This window comes from Pteropus medius, unplaced genomic scaffold, assembly GCF_902729225.1.
Source record: "Pteropus medius unplaced genomic scaffold, Ma_sr-lr_union100, whole genome shotgun sequence".
Taxonomy (NCBI): domain Eukaryota; kingdom Metazoa; phylum Chordata; class Mammalia; order Chiroptera; family Pteropodidae; genus Pteropus; species Pteropus medius.
In genome coordinates, this window is record NW_024349798.1 from 4,937,692 (window position 1) to 4,953,703 (window position 16,012).

At 48.3% G+C, this 16,012-nt stretch overlaps 1 protein-coding gene and 1 pseudogene across 1 annotated transcript; both read left to right on the forward strand.

Annotated features, from left to right (window-relative positions):
* The first annotated feature begins 1,015 nt into the window (after positions 1 to 1,015).
* On the forward strand, positions 1,016 to 11,565 carry FLYWCH2 (FLYWCH family member 2). Its single transcript, XM_039885077.1, has 3 exons — positions 1,016 to 1,173; positions 8,191 to 8,620; positions 10,293 to 11,565. Exons 2-3 carry the CDS (start codon positions 8,290 to 8,292, stop codon positions 10,385 to 10,387), a joined length of 426 nt encoding a protein of 141 aa, XP_039741011.1. The 5' UTR covers positions 1,016 to 1,173; positions 8,191 to 8,289; the 3' UTR covers positions 10,388 to 11,565.
* On the forward strand, positions 3,498 to 3,616 carry LOC120620738 (uncharacterized; annotated as a pseudogene).
* Positions 11,566 to 16,012: the final 4,447 nt, after the last annotated feature.

Here is a 16,012-nt window from a genome sequence, read left to right on the forward strand (position 1 = left end):
AGGTAGTAAGGAAGATCTGCTGAGAAAGGGCCGGGAGGAAGCAGGGAGCCTCTCTGGAAGTGTGTGCGAGCCCTGTTGATATTTAGACATGAGGAGGAAACTGTGGGAGGACGTGGGAGAACTGAAGGACACAGAGGATGCAGAGGAAAACGTGAGAAATGCCGGAGGTCCAGGCAGGCGGGCCCCATAGGAGTTGGACCTGCACCTGTCCGGAGCCAGGGGACGCTTCCAGCAGCAGCTTTAGAGAGACCAGACGGAGGCGGAGGGGTGGGGTGTCAGGAGAAACATGGAGTTCCTACAGAAGAGCAGTGTCTTTACTCTGCAAACGCCGAGGACGCGCACCCAGAAGACCCGGGGCTCCGCGGGGCAAAGGTGGGGCAGGTGGATAAAGGGGTCCTGCGAACTGGGGAGGACTGGTGAGCGGAAGGCCCCTGAGGGGCAACGCGGGCGTCAGCTCAGATAATGCTGGGGCCATTCCGGCCGCGACCTACCAAGTGTCCAAGAGAGCTGCGCCAAGGCCTAGCAGCTCCCTGACCACCGCACAGGATGGTCGGAGAATAAGAAGGGTTCAGTACTGGTGCTCTGTAAGTAGGGACTGGATCTATGGGCAATCGCTGGACTAATGGACGAGGGCTGGACCAACGGCGAGGGCGGGACTGATGGGCGAGGGAGAAACCAACCGCGAAGATGCTGCGCAGTCAAAATGCTGGGCCAATGGCTTCAATGAGTAGAAAGAGAGATCTTCCCTCCGCTCGCTCAGGGAAGAGACTGCGGGCGAACGAGACCTTTAAACAAATGCCTCGGATTCCTCCGTGGGGAGTCGGAGTCAGACTCTGGTGGACGCCCAGGGGCCCCAGTTAAACCCACCGCTTGCGCTGGGAGAGCCCCGCCGGGGAATGGAATCCGGGCCTCAGAATCGCGGACGCCCCGCCCCCGCGCGCCGATTGGTCGGGTCGCCACTTAGGCGCCGCGCCGGGAAGACCTGGAAAAGAGGAGTGTTCCCAAGGAATGGGCGTCTGTGGCACTACTGCGCATGCTTGCTCCGTGACCCTAGCTTGAGGTGACGGCCCGAACCGAGGCGGGGGCCCCAGGCAAAGAAGCTGAGGGGACCTTTCGCGCCTTGGTCGCCGGAGAGGGAGGGCCCCGCTGCCGTCGCCGCCCGGCTGGTGCCCGGTGAGGACGGGCCCCAGCGGGTCGGGGAGGGTCCCAGTTTCCATGGTGTGGACGCACCCCCCAGCCGGGCTTTCCCAAGGGTTCCAAGGGCTGCTGATGCTGGGGGTTCTCTCCGGCTCTGCGTCCCTGGCTCTCAGGCTGCCTCCTTGTCCTTCATCAGAGATTCGCCTCTTTTTCCTTCGCCCCTCTTTCCCCCAATCCATTGGACCCCAGGACTGAACCCTGAAAGACACCCCGAATCAGGGATCCCCTCATTGGCCTGCCTTCCCTTCACCCCACCCAGTACTGCCTCCTTCCTTGCACCTATCCCCAGCCCCGTCCCACCCTTGTGGTTCTAGATGTCCTCGCAGGAATTGCAGTCAGAAGTGTGAGATACTGGGGTGAGGGAGGCTGCCAGGCTTGGTCAGGAAGCGATGGTAATGACGGGAGAGGATGGGGCGGGGAAGCTGTGTCCATTTGGGCGCAGCATAGACAGGTCTGATGACAAATTGCAGTGGGTAAGGAAGAATAAAAGTAACTAAGATTATGAGCCATGGCGATTAGGAGAAACGAGGTGCCATTACATGAAATTCCCACTTTGGAGAAGCTCTTCCCTGCATAGTTTAGAGTATCATTGGGTCACTGTTGCTTTGACAATCTCTCTGTAAAGATGTGTACCTATCTGCACAGCTAAGTGGGCCCATCATCCCCTAGCGATCCAATCACAGCCCTCCATTGACCGCGTGGGACAGTGATTTTGGCGGGTCGTGATAGCTGTCAGTATCACTGTGACCTTTTAAAAACACTCACTTAACCCTTCACCTACCTGCTATTAAGAACCCCTGCTAAATTCACCACTATTCTCATTACAAACAGACTCAGGGTACTATGGGGTTTGCCCGCAGGGCTGAGGACACAGGTGTTGGTGAAGGTTGATGGTATTTCTCTTTCATATGTATGAAGGTAATTCTGCTGATCCCATCATCAGCCACCAGGCAGAGCTGTGGGCTTTCAGGACTTCATCAATAAGAGACTCACTTCATTTTAGTTTCCTATTGCTGCAATCAGAAATTACCACAAATTTAGTGACTGAAAACAACACAGATTTGTAACAATCTTACAGTTCTGGAGGTCAGACATCTAATATTGGTTTCACTAGGTTAAAATCAAAGTGTGGGCAGGGACTGAATATATTTCTTCCTAGGGGCTCTAAGAGAGGCAATCTCTGTCTTTTTCAGCTTTTAGAGGCCTCCAGTATTCCTTGACTCATGGCCCCCTCCCTCCATCTTTACAGTAAGCAACATCGCATCTCTCTCACCCTGCTTCCATCAGCACATCTTTCTTTTCTGCCTCCCTCTTCTGCTTTTTAGGACCCTTGTGATTGTGATTGGACCCACCTGGATAATCCAAGCTAATCTATTAACTTTTGTTCCATCTGCAACCTTAATTCCCCTTTGCCATGTAAGGTAACCTATTCACAGGTTCCAGGAATTAGGACCTGGACATCTGGGAGTGGGGGTGGGGGAGGCATTATTCTCAAAGACCTGATGATGTCTGAGAGGCTCCTGCCAGTTCTTAACATTGTGTGATTTGGGGCTTACAGTGAGCCATCTTTACATTCTGGGTCTCCTTTGTGCAGACCAGTGTCATGACAGCTGGTTGGGATAAGTGGGTGACTGGAGGCCATAGCAATATCAGACTGCAGAGTTAGAAGGAGGGTGTAAACCGAGCGAAGTAAGGTAACTGTTAAGTCTTGTGATCTTTTTAATTCATTTTTGCTTCACTTTTAAAGAATCTGTCCATTTAATTAACTTTTATTGAGTGAAAATTTAGTTTTTAAAATATATACATTTGGCTTAAAGTAGCTGCCTTTCAACTCTTCCCTTTACACTTAGAAAATAAATTGCTAGAAGGCTAAGGATGAATCCAGAAAAGAGATTGATCCGGGACCTGTTCCTGTTCTGGAGTGGCTGAAGAACAGTTAATCTATGAACTAGAAATTACAAACTTCTCAAGTAGAGGGCCTGAAACATGGTCACAGTTTCTCAAATTATCAGAATCACATGGGGTACTAGGAAAAGATGTAGATTTGGGGATCCCTCACCTGACCTTCTGAGTAAGAAGCCTGAGGGTGGAATACTGGGACAGTGTGTTTTTAACAAGAACCCCAGGTATGCTGAAGTTGAATCACAGGTTGTAGACTTAATTTGCCTTTTTCTTACTATAACAGTTTTATTGAGATAATTCACATACCTGCAATTCACTCACATTATACAAATCAATGACTTTTCATATATTCACATACTTGTGCAACCATCACCACAATCAGTTTTAAAACATTTTCAATCTATGGCCATGCCACCCTGAATGTGCCCGATCTCATCTGATCTCAGAAGCTAAGTAGGGTTGGGCCTGGTTAGTACTTGAATGAGAGACCACCTAGGAATACCAGGTGCTGTAGGCGTAAAAAAAATAAAAATAAATAAATAAAGAAAGAAAGAAAGAAAGAAAGAAAGACATTTTCATCACCCCAAAAAACCCATATCCATCAGCAATCACTCTTTTCTCCCCTTCCCCATCCTTCTCACCCCCAGCCCTATACAACCACAAATCTATTTAATGTCTTTATGGATTTTTCTACTCTATAGATTTTCTTGAGTTCAGGTAATTTCATATAAATAGAATCGTATGATATGTGGTCTTCTGTGAATTGCTTTCTTCACTTCACATAATCTTTTCAAGGTTCATGTCGTAGCATGGATTTTTTGATTACCAAATGATATTCCACTGTGTAGATATTCCATTTATTTATCCATTCATTCATTGATGGATATTTGGGCTGTTTCCGCTTATTGACAACTGTAAATAATGCTGCTATGAACATTCATGTACAAGTTTTTACATGGACATACGTTTCCATTTCTCTTGGTCATACACCTAAGGGTAGAATTGCCAGGTTATATGATAACTCTGAGTTTAAACTTTTGGAGAACTGCCGGACTGTTTTCCAAAGTGACTGCACTATTTACATCCCCACAAACAGTGGATAAGTGTTCTAGTTTTTCCTCATCCTCACCAACACTTATCGCCTACTTTTGTTTGTTTATTTCTTTTATTATGTGCATCCTAGTGGTGTAAAGTAGTATCTCATTGTGGTTTTGTTCTTCATTTCCCTCGTGAGTAATGATGTTGAACATCTCATGTGCTCACTAGCCATTTGTATATCTTCTTTGGAGAAAGGCCTTTGCCAATTTTTAAATTGGGTTATTTATCCTTTTATTACTGAGTTGGAATTCTGTACAAATTCCAGATACAAGTCCCTTATCAATAGATGATTTGCAAAAATTTTCTTCCATTCTATGGGTTGTCTTTTAACTTTCTTGATCGTGTCCTTTGACTCACAAAAGTTTTAATTTTTTTTCAATTTATCTTTCTTTGATTGCCTGTACTTTTATTGTCATATCGAAGAAAGCTTTGCCTAATCCAAGGTCAGGAAGATTTACTCTTATCTTTTAAAAGAATTGTATAACTAGTTCTTACAATTAAGTCTATAATCCATTTAGAATTAATTTTTGTATATGTTGTGAGGAGGGGGGTCCATCTTCATTCTTTTGTATTGGATATCTACTTGTCCCAGCATTTAACATTTGTTGAAAAGTCTATTCTTTTTCCCATATCAAGGGATGGACTTAATCTTCACCTCCTAAAAGGGGAAGTGATTACTGTTTGGAATTCTTCTTAAGGATGACTTGTCCCTTCTTTCCCATTTATTTATTCATTCAATTATTTATATCAGTGTGGACTTATGGATATATATTTTATTCTTTGGGTTAAAATCCTGAGGACTTACTCTGAAGTCCTGGCTGCAGCTCAGTTTCCTCTGTAACTGGAGTTTCTCACTTTAAGCCTCACCTGCTCAGGGCAGAGGAAGGAGCATTGGCTCTGGACCAGCCAGACCTGGGTTCAAGTTTTGACTCCCACTACCTTTGCTATCCTGGGCTACTTACATAAGTCCCCGAGTCTCAGTCTCCCCAGAGGCAGAGCAGAGATGATGGTGACACTTGGAAGGGAGATTGTTGGGTAATGAGCCTGGAGGTATGGACTGATGCCATAGGATTTTAGGTCCTGTCTCAGATCCCAACTTGAGGACCAATGACATGGCTCTGGGAAGGTCATTTTAATGCTGGACATGGACATGGGGGCCAGAGGGGTAGGGTGTTCTGACTCAGTCAGACTGCTTCTCTCTCTCTCTCTCTCTCTCTCTCTCTCATTCTCTCTCTGCCTGTCTGTCTCTCTTTCTCCACACAAGAGGTCTCTGGATCACTCCTTTTCTCTGTCAACTTCCACTGTGTCTGTCTATAAATTTGAAACCAATATTTTAATATAGTTAATTTTATTCATTTTTTAATTCTGGTTGTTTACGTTGATCTTTATTTTCTTGTATGACATGTTACATAAGAATGGGGACCTTTTTTTTCTGAGTAATGGACTAATAAAAAAATTACCATCTGCATAATTGTATCTTATTTTTTAAATGTTGAATCTTTTCTCATTGTAAAATTAGTTCATGCATATTACTATTTGGGAGAAGTAATAGAAAATTAGTAAAAAAAAAATTAAGTCCCTCTTTCTCACCACTGCTAACATTTTGATAAATTATTTTCTGATTGGCTTTAGTGCATTTTTATATAATTTTTTGAAAACAGACTAGAAAGCACCTGCTTTTTAAGTTAAGAATAGGCCAAAAAAAGTTAGTAAATACATGACAAATGGAGAATAAATAGAAGAAAAGACAAGCTTAGTCTTTTGGGAAAATGTAAAGTTCTTTAGCCTAGAAAAGATCATCTTTGCTAAATGTGTTAACTAGACTTTCTAACAATACTTTTTTTGGTAAACCAAATAGAATTACTCTAAAGCCTTCTTATACCCTTTCTCCACCCCTTGTGTCCTCTTATCTTGGGAAAATGGTTTATTTTTAAGGAGCAACACCTCCATCTTGTGGCCTTAAAGAACACTGTTGCTTAAGATTTAAATTGCATTTTCCACAGTTACAGGGGTGAATTAAATTGTACTCTGGCACTTTATAAGGGTCTTTACATTTGGTCTCTAGGCTGGTGGTTTCTACCCTAATAAATGGAACAAAAACAGGTAATGCAATTATTTACGTGTAGCTATGAAAAACGTGTGTGTAGAAAACTGCAGAAATTAAAGCAGTTTGTGATAGGATGGTGGGATTGTGCAGATTTACTATTACAGTTTGATTTCTTCTATATGACTTCTTTTAATTAAGTAATTCAAAATTTTAAAATTACCTCAGTATACTCTATCTCATCACTTTCTTTGGTTAGTAAACTAAATCTGGGGAAATGAAGTGTCTGCCCTCAGCAGTGTAGAGGACCTGTTTTTATTGTGCAGGGATATGTTTTCAAACTGATAGCTCTTGGATGGAAGTGGTTTCTACCAGCATTTTTTTTTTTTTAATTTGGATAATGAACTCAAGAAAAAAAATCCACATAAATATATTCTGGCTCCCCTGGATGACAAGCAGAGCTCTCAGAGCTGTGATGGCATTTGTGCTAAGATCCAGTTGGCATGAGGGCTCCTTACTAGGCAAATACTGGTCTCATGGGCAGGCCCTGCATGCTCCTGCCCACCGGGAACATGTTCGCAGTTTGAACATGTGTGGAAGTTTGGGATCAAGATATAGAGGTACCACAAGCTATGATTTATCGGGCACTGGCCATGTTCTATGCTGTTGTGGGCTGACTTGTGCCACCTGCCATTCATGTGTTGAAGTCCTAACCTTCAGGATCTCAGAATGTGACTGTATGGGAAATAGGGCCTTTAAATTGGTGATTCAGGTTAAATCGTGTCATATGGATAGGGCTTGATTCAGTCTGACCAGAGTCCTTATAAGATATTATGACAGACAAACAGGGAAGACGATGTGAGGATACACGGAGAAGGAAACAGAACTGCAAAGCAGTTGATGCTTCAGGGGTACAAGTAGGTGTCTGTGGGCCTTGCTGCTGCCTGGGTCCTGGACAAGGTGAGCAAGATGTCTCCCCAGGCTGCAGTCTTGTTTCTGGCTAACACTGTAAACTGAGAAGATTGCCATCTGCACACCACCTAGTCCCCAAAATAAAAATGGCCACCCCACACTGATGCCCCAGGGCCATGATCTCCAGGCCAGCCCGGCTCCCATAATCTGTCCTTTCTTCTTCTCTAGCCTGGAAGCCAAAGAGCCCTCAGTGACCATGAATTCTCCAGATACCTCCACATCCCTGTCCCCACCCAGCTGAGGCAGTGCCAGCACTTGTTCAGACACAAGGTCTCTGCCCTCATGGGGCCCTGACACCTCCTGAGTGCTGGGTAACCCAGGGACTCCTGCCTGGGGTGGGACCAGATCTCGTGCGTCTAGAAAGGCTGGCTTCCCAGGACCAGGTTTTCCCTCTGTGGTCTGCAGAATGTCAGGGTGAAGGGCACCAGGCATTCTGGGAGGATCAGACCTCAGCTCATGTCCCCAGTGCCTGTCTTGGATGCTTGGTGCTCAGGAGCACCAGTGGCTGTTATCCTGGATCAGGTACACCAGATATCATGTGAGGATGGGCTCTGGATCCATCTGGACTGGATCCCAGCTCTGCTGCTTCATGGCTATGTTGGTTGCCCCAACGTAACCAACACAATGTCTTCACCTGTAAACTGAGTCAATAAGAATGAAGAACTTTCATAACATGGGGCTGGAAGATTAAATGGGAAAACTCATGAAACACTTTGGCCCATGCTCAGCACCCACGAGCCCATATTAGTAGCAACTCAGTTTTCAATCCCTTAGTACCCCAGAGCCCCCTGGGAGCCCTGTATTCAGCACATTTTACATTCAGGGAAAGTGAGGTTTGGATGAGGGAGGTAACGTGCCCACGGCCACCAAGAGAGGAATTGGAAGAGAAGCACAAGCCTGGGTTCTTCATGTACCCCATATCAGTTCTCCTGAGCCCCAGGCCCCCTCCACTGACAGGGTTTTGCCTCCTCTCTTAGGACAGAGCCCCTGGACTGCCAGGTTTCTTGCCAGGGAGAAAGAGGAGAAATCCATCTGCTGGGGCCTGAACACCTTGGGGACACACCATTGGTCCCGGAATGCCCCTGTCTGAGCCCAGCAAGCAGGAGGACGAGAGCATGAAAGCCAGCCAGGAGCCGTCCCCTGAGTCCCCCAAGCTGGGCACAGATGTTGTTCCCGCAGCCCCCAGGAAGCCCAGGAAATTCTCCAAACTGGTCCTGCTGACAGCCTCCAAAGACAGCGCCAAAGTGGCTGGGGCCAAGCGCAGAGGAGTGCACTGCATCATGTCCCTGGGGGTGCCTGGCTCCGCCACCCTTGCCAAGGCCCTCCTCAAGATCCATCCTGAGGCCCAGCGGGCCATTGATGCGGTCCCCCAGGAGCCTGAGCAGAAACGTAGCAAGCTGGACACAGGTGAGACCCCAGTTCCAGAGAGCAGGACTGTGAGCAAGACTTCCCCAAGGCCAGAAGTCCCCTGGTACCTGTGCAGCCGAGGGAACAGACAGGCTAGGCTGGCTCTAAAGAGAGTATGCCTGTGCTGTGAACATGTCTGCATGTGTTCTCTCTGTCCACATTACATCTCAGTGTAAATCTCTGTGTGTCTGTAGCCTCTGCGCGTGTGTGTCTAAGATTCTGTCTGTCTACATGGGAGGGTGTATCTGTCTGTGGGACCTTGTGTGTTTGCGTCCCTGGTCCTGTTTCTGTCTGTGTCTGTTCTTATGCGTTTGCGTATATATGTGTCTGGAGGTCCGTGTGTGCATTTTTCTGTGCCAGAGTCTATGTAAGGCCCCAAGCAGCCGCCCCGCCCCACCCCCCGCTACTGCACCAAGACTGGTGCAGGTGACAGTGAAACATGGAATCCTGACGGATGCCTAGCAGCTGGAAAGGAGATGAGCTGGGCTTTCTTCTCAGCTGGAAGTGGGGTCTCCCATGCCTTGAGAAGACAGAGCCAATGAAAGCCACAGTGCGTGCACCTATGAACGGGTGGCCCCTTTGGAGTCAGCCGGGGCACCTGGCCTGGCAGCCAGTCCCGAGAAAGGGAACCCAAAACCTCTTGGCTTCCTCAGGTAGCTGGGCAGTGCAGAGTGTCAGGGTAAAGGGTACCTCAGTGATGGAAATTTAGTGGCGAGTGCCCTGAAGTCATGGGGGCACTGCCACTGCTTCCCTCAGGTTGAGACCCCAGGGATTCTGAGTTGGGGTCAACCCCAGGCCTGGAGCTCACAGCGGACCTCAGGAACACCTCAGCCTCCATATTCTGCTGGACGGGAACCATATTTAGGGAGCCTAGAGTCCCCTCTGCAGTGAGCCCAGCTCAGCCTATGAGCCCTTCCACCAGCCAGTTCCGATTCAGGTGCATCCACATGTTTACCCACTTCCTCCTGCTGGCGCAGGGAGTGGAGGTGCTTGTCCCCTGACTTCTTGGGAAGTTGGGCTCAGAGGGGCCAAGTTAGCACCCTGAAGACACCAGCTGATCACTGCAGAGGGTGAAGGAGGTACATCTGGCCCAGAGCCTGTTCTTCCCACTGAATTCAGTGGATTGGGCCATCTCTAGGGTCCCCTCCACCTTGTCTGTGACCTCTGCTTAGGGATCTGCCCAGATTCTTGGGCCAGGTGGGCCCCAACCCCCACATATCATTGTGAGGATTAGAATAAGGCCACCCTTCCTCAGGTGGAGAGCAGAGCAAGGATTGCCTCTCAGCCCCACAGGCTCCCCAAGACAGGTGATCTTGAACGGTCAACAACCCCTTCAACCTGCCATCCCATCTTTACTGCTATGCCTGGTCTACAACTTCACCACCTCTCACCCCATTCCAGGCCAGGCAGTGGGGAGAGCAACAGCTTCCTAGCGCTTAGCCCATGTTTGGCCTAAAGTTTCCTGGAAATTACTTTAGCAGCCTCTGTGTTCCTGGGCTACTGTACTGGCCTTTGGGAGCACGGCTCTGGAGTCAGCAGTTACTTCTCTAAGTTGGTCATTGGTGCCCCAGAACATCCCCTGGTGGGCTGAGAGCTCCAAGCCCTGGGTCTGCCACCCCCCACCCCTCCCTTTTCCTCCAACACTAGCCTGACTCACCCCTTTTTCTTCCAGATGGAAAAGAAGATGAGCAGTTGGCAGGGCAGCCTGCCCCTAGACCTGCAGCAGGCGGGGAGGAATCCACTGCAGGGCCCAGTGAAGCCCCATAACCCTGACAACTGCAGGCATAACCTTGATGGATCAATGGACTTGACTGTGACTTCTGCTTGGGGTTCAGTGCCAACACTGTGTAATCGCTCTCAACATTGTGTAATTTTATTTCATCTCAAGCATAGGTTACTTTTGTAAGCAGGAAAAAAAATTCAAAACAGAATAAAAGAAGCTGTATGCTAGATCTCATCATGGGATGGTAAAATTCTAGGATTCTGGATCCTTTGAGGCCTACCTCCAACCCAAAACCCCTGGAGCCCTTTCCACCCCACCAGCCCTCACCTGGCCCCTTCCCAGGGCTGCCCGGCCTAAGCCATCTCTCAGACCAGGTGGGCTCTCAAGAGCCTCCGTCTCCCAAGGCCTCACACACCTGGGTACCCTCAGCTTAGAAAACCAGCCCCTGGCCCAGCACTAGGTGAGATCTCTGAGATTCCCCTTCCTGCTGCCTTGGTCTGAAAGTGGGTGGTGGGACCGCTAACCTTGACCCTCTAGGAAGCTGATCCAGCCCCTCCCTGACTCTCCCTCTAGGGCCTATTCCCCTATTGGAGGCTTAACCTACTCCACTGGACCTTTAGAAGGCTTACCTCCTCTAGGCAGCCACATGGGACTAACAAACCACACAGGGGCCCTGCCCTCATGGTGGCCCAGGGTTCTGCTGAGGAAGGGATAAGCCTGCAGTCTAAGGTTGGGGACCTCAACAGAAATCTGTAGTACTCCCATCATGTTCCTTCTGGATGGTTTGAGAGCTGAGGGGGATGCCCGGGAACCTGAGCCCCTCCCAGGCCCTGGGTGCTGCCCCTGCTGGAGAAGGAGGTAAAGAAAACAGTTCCTCTCCTTCAACCAGAAGTCAGGTCCCGGGAGGTGGGGCTGCCAGTTGCTTTACCCCGTGTGGTCCTTATTTGAAAACTGCCACTGGGCACAAGGAAATGGACTTTTTTTTTTCCCTTAAATATGGAGTTTGGAAGCCTTATGTTTTAAAGCAACATTTTCCAAATATAATCGGTATTTATCGACTCCCTCTTAGGAGAATGCGTTACTCAGCATGTTTTCCTTGCCAGCTCTCCATTTTGCTCTTATTTTTACAGCATGTTTGTTTGTAACATTTATATTCTGTAACCATAATTGAGACCTTCTTTTGTCTTAATTCTATATTTAAATAGATTCCCTTTACCCGCCACTTTCTCCTTTCCTGAGTTGAGTCACCCTCTTGGTGAGCTGTTTTTGTCTGATGGTAAGAACGCAAGAGAGTTGCTCAGGGTCTAACGTGTGAGGATGGATTGCCACCAGGGAAGTGGGAGTGAAGAAGAGGTGAGGAGAGGGGGAAGGCAAGGCAGGACTTTGTGCCATTTAGCCTGGTGTCCAAGCACTCCCGGCCTGGGAGGATCAGAGAGGATTGACCCCAGCCCACCCACTGGGCAGGGTTCCTGAAGGGCATCCACTCCCCAGCTTTAGTCAGGCACCATTGGCCCCTCCTACTGCTGCTAGAGAAGCCATAGGCTGGGCCAGCACTTGGGTTCGGTGAGAGGGCCTGGCTGACTTGGTGGCCCCTGGAGGCTGCCCAGAGATGCAGCGAGGGCCCACCTCCCTCCTGGGGCCTGAGGAGCCAGTGGTGCTGGTCATTTGCCCGGAGGTGTGCAATATTGTAGGGCAGGAAGCCACCACTGAGCCAAGCTGGGAGCCCATGTGCTGGGGCCAGGAGTGTCAAGGTTTTATTTTGAAACATTTCAAACTCACACAGAAGTTTGAAGGAGCAGTGCAGGGAATATGGTGTCCCCTCGCCTAGACTCACCTTCCTCTCCCCTCTCCCTATCCCTCCTATCTCTTTCTTGCTCCTTCACTTCTTGGAGACCTTAATGTATACCCAGAGTAGGATGCTTGGGACCTAGGGGTAAACAGGTTATAGCTCTGGCCTCCCAGAGCTAGACAGGAGACATGAAACTTTCTGACTGGTAAGTTCATGAGAACTGGGGCTAAAGGCTGCCCGGGAGAAGGCTCCATAGCATCTGACAGGGGCCTGACTCAGGGACGGAAGCCTGAGGAAGCCCCTAGAGGGAGCTGAATGGTAAGGAGGGTGGGCCCAGGAGGAACAAGCATGGAGCCCAGAGGGAGCTGGGCAGGAAGGCCAGGAGGCAGGAATAGTGGACAGAGGCCAGTGTCTCAGGGCCTGGAGGCCACAATGAGCGTTTCAGATTTGTCATGGGTAGTGGAGACCAGGGAAGAATTCATGCAGAGGAGGACATGGCCCCTCTGATTTCATGAGGACAGACTGGCAGGGTCCCAAATGGGAGCTTGAAGGCCATTGAGGAGACCCCCACAGCCTGGGTGAGAGGAGAGGGAAGGGAAATGGGAGAGGCTGGACAGAGGCTAAGCCAGGATAAGTGATAGGTCGTCTTGTTTGGGGGTCAGGGCATGAGGGAGAGAAGAATGGCCTGCCCAGCTGGAGGAGATGACATTGCTACCCATCAGGAGGAGAATCCAGGAGAAGGAGGAGAGGGAAAGTGACCCATTCTGGTTCCACACAGTTGGCATTCTATTTGATGGTTGTGTTCCTGTGTAGAGAGTGGTTCCCACAAGTGTTCACAAAGCAGAAGATTCTCAGAGGTTTCAGATTGATGCCGGCTCTGGGTCTCTGCGCTATGTGAGTGGATGTGGCATTAATTGTGATAGTGATAAAGAGTAAATAGGATGACTATGCACTTTCTTTTTTTAAATTGCTTTTACTGGTCTTTCCTTCAAGCTAAAAGAAAAGGTAATTCATAGTCATTGAAAAAATAGAAAATATCGATTATGAAAAAATATTACATATATCTCCAGTAGTTTACCATCTAGAAATAAATCTATGATCTATATTTTTCATATTTCTAACATTCTTTTACTGCACAATATACCACTACAGGGATGGGTGATAGTTTATCCAACCTATTCTGATCATTGGATATATTCCAGTTGTTTCCAGGTTATTAACAATCCTTTAAACAGCCTTGGGAAAAAATAGATAAAAATAAATAAATAGCCTTGGGGTTTCCTATGACAAAGTTCTAGAAGTGAGATCACCTTTGAATACCCAGTTTTCAGAATCCTTGCCAACATCCAGTACCATTAGCAAATCACCTCCCCAAAATTCAGGCTCCTATGCCTGATGCACTCGTAAGCCAAAACACTGAAACACCAATGCTCGGAGAGAGAGAAAAGTTTATTTGATTTGGCCAAAGCAAGAGGATGGGAGAGCAGTTTCTCAAATCTCACTCAAAAAGCAAAAGTAGGGAGTTTTATACAGCTAGGGAGTAAGGGAGGGGGAGTTTCAGGGAACCAAAGGGAAAGTCTGTTTCTTCACTAACAGATAAAATTTGGTGCAGCCAGACTTCTGGGTGGAGCAGCTAGTCATAACTTTTTTAAAGGCATTTATTCCTTCTGCAAAACAAATTCCTAACTTCTTCTTATGGCCCTGGAGTTATTTCCTCCTGCTTGACAAACAGTACTACGAAATTATTGTGAGCACAAGGGATGCTGGGTTGAAGAATCATGATTCTGCAAAATGTTTCAGTTGTGTGTCAGCGATGTTATCTTAAAGTGAAAAGCAGAAACTAGACATTTCATGTCCTTTGTTATTGTAAGCTACCATTGTTTTGGACTTAACCAGTTATATTTTTCTATTATCTCAAGAAAACTGTACTTTTAAACATTTCTCCCGGAATTGGCTTTACAGGCAAACCTTCAGAACATGACTAACATACTTCCTTAATCTCACTATAATCGATGTGACAACCAAAACACTGAAACATTTTGTTAAAGCCTATTCTTATGTCTCTGGACTCCACGATCCAATACCTAAACATGTTTATGGTTAACTGTCGGTTTTAGTACCATAATTAAAAGGAAAATAGTAGCACCCTCCACTTCACTCTTGTGTGCACAACTTCTGCGTGTTTTCCCCTGGGGGTTGCATTTCCCTTGGTTGGCTTGAGAGCTTGTCATGGGATCCCAGGTTCCCCACCCGCGGTGAATTTGGGACTGATATTCAGCGGCGGCCTGGGCACCTCCTCAATCCCCAGGCTGTGAGAGCCGCCGGAGCGCAGGATGCCCACCCAGGCCCTTTAAGGACCCGGCACCGGCTCTCGGGTGTCTGCTCCAGGGGTTGACCGGCAGATGGCCCGCTACCAGGAAAACGCGAGATCCCTACTCCTTGTCATCCTCCAACCTAAAGTCCAACACAAGTTACAGGCCCTCCTTCTCCGTTTTATTTCCCCCATAGCGAGGTACTACTTCTATCAGACCATTGACTCAAGGTTAATATCTATTGCTTTATGCCCCGCCCTCCATAACATACACTCAACATTACCAGGGACTTTATAGATTTTGGTCCCTGAGATGTTGGGTGTGGAGAAGACGAAGGGGGAGTGGTCGGCGAGGTTCAGGGGTGTGGAAGAGGTACAGCACTTGGAGGACAGGCGGAGGGCAAAGACGCGGGGTTAGAAGGAGAGTAGGTGTGAAAGGAAGACTTGGAGGATGCGGACGTGGTGGCGGAGGACTGAAAACGTGGAGGGTTGGAAAGAGTGTGCGAGAACGCGAGAAAGTAAGGAACTCGGCAGAGGACGCGGAGGATGCGGAAAATATGGAAACGAGGAGCAGGCAGGAGGCCCAGGGCAGTAGGGCCCTATCGGACCTGGACCTGCACCTGCCCGGAATCAGAGGGCGCTTCCAGCAGCACCTTTAGAGAGACCGGAGGGAAGCCGAAGGGAGGGATGTTAGAGAGTGGGGTTCCCTAGAGAAGAGCAGCGCCTTTACTCTGCAAACGCCGAGGACGCGCAGCCAGAAGACCCCGGCTCCAGCCCTGAGAAGGGTTCCCACCGGCTGGGGAGCGTCGCAGTGAGCGAGGTCCTGGGGAGCCGTGTGGGAGAGGAAGAGGGGCGTCCAGATGACGTGCAGGGACTTCGCGCCCCGAGCCCCTGAGAGGCAAGGCGGGCGTCAGCTTGGGTGATGCTAGGACGACTCTAGCCGCGACTCGCCAAGTGTCCGGGAAAGCAGCACCGAGGGCCCCGCAGCTCCCCGAGCCGAAGCAAGCCTGGTCTCCATCGCAAAGGGTGGTCGAAGAATGACAAGTGTCCGGTGGCTGTGAGAAGGGCGACCGCTCGACGAGGGAGGGACCGATGGGCGAGGGCTGGACCAATGGGCGAAGGCTGGGCGAGGGAGGGACTAAAGCGGAAAAGATGCTTTCCTCCCAGGAATGCCAAAGGGACGGATATTTTTGTTTGACGTTTTATTTTGACATAATTTAGCAGCTACAGAAAAATTGCAAGAAGTGTACAAAGGATATCCATATATTCTTCACCTAGATTCACCAAATGTTAGAAATAAAGCCAGCCGCAGCAGCAATATTTATAATATCAAGGTTTATAAACGGAGTGTCCATTAGGAAAATAACTAGGTTATGTAGGCAATCATGTGTAAAACAAACTTAAAATTTTTAGTTGGCTTCCTCCTATAAAGGTATTTTTATATACTTATTTCCATCGGTATCAGTTCATAGATTCTTATTTTATTCAAGGTTGTAATCTATATCATTACTCATTTGAATCTCAAATTAACCCAGCTTGGGCTGGGCTCATTTGAAGGTTTTGATGAAA

Bases quoted from the DNA above. Each gene is read 5' to 3' on its own strand.
- FLYWCH2 (XM_039885077.1), top strand. From the start codon at position 8,290: ATGCCCCTGTCTGAGCCCAGCAAGCAGGAGGACGAGAGCATGAAAGCC. The intron at 8,621-10,292 runs GTGAGACCCCAG...TTTTTCTTCCAG, and splicing joins ACGTAGCAAGCTGGACACAG to ATGGAAAAGAAGATGAGCAG.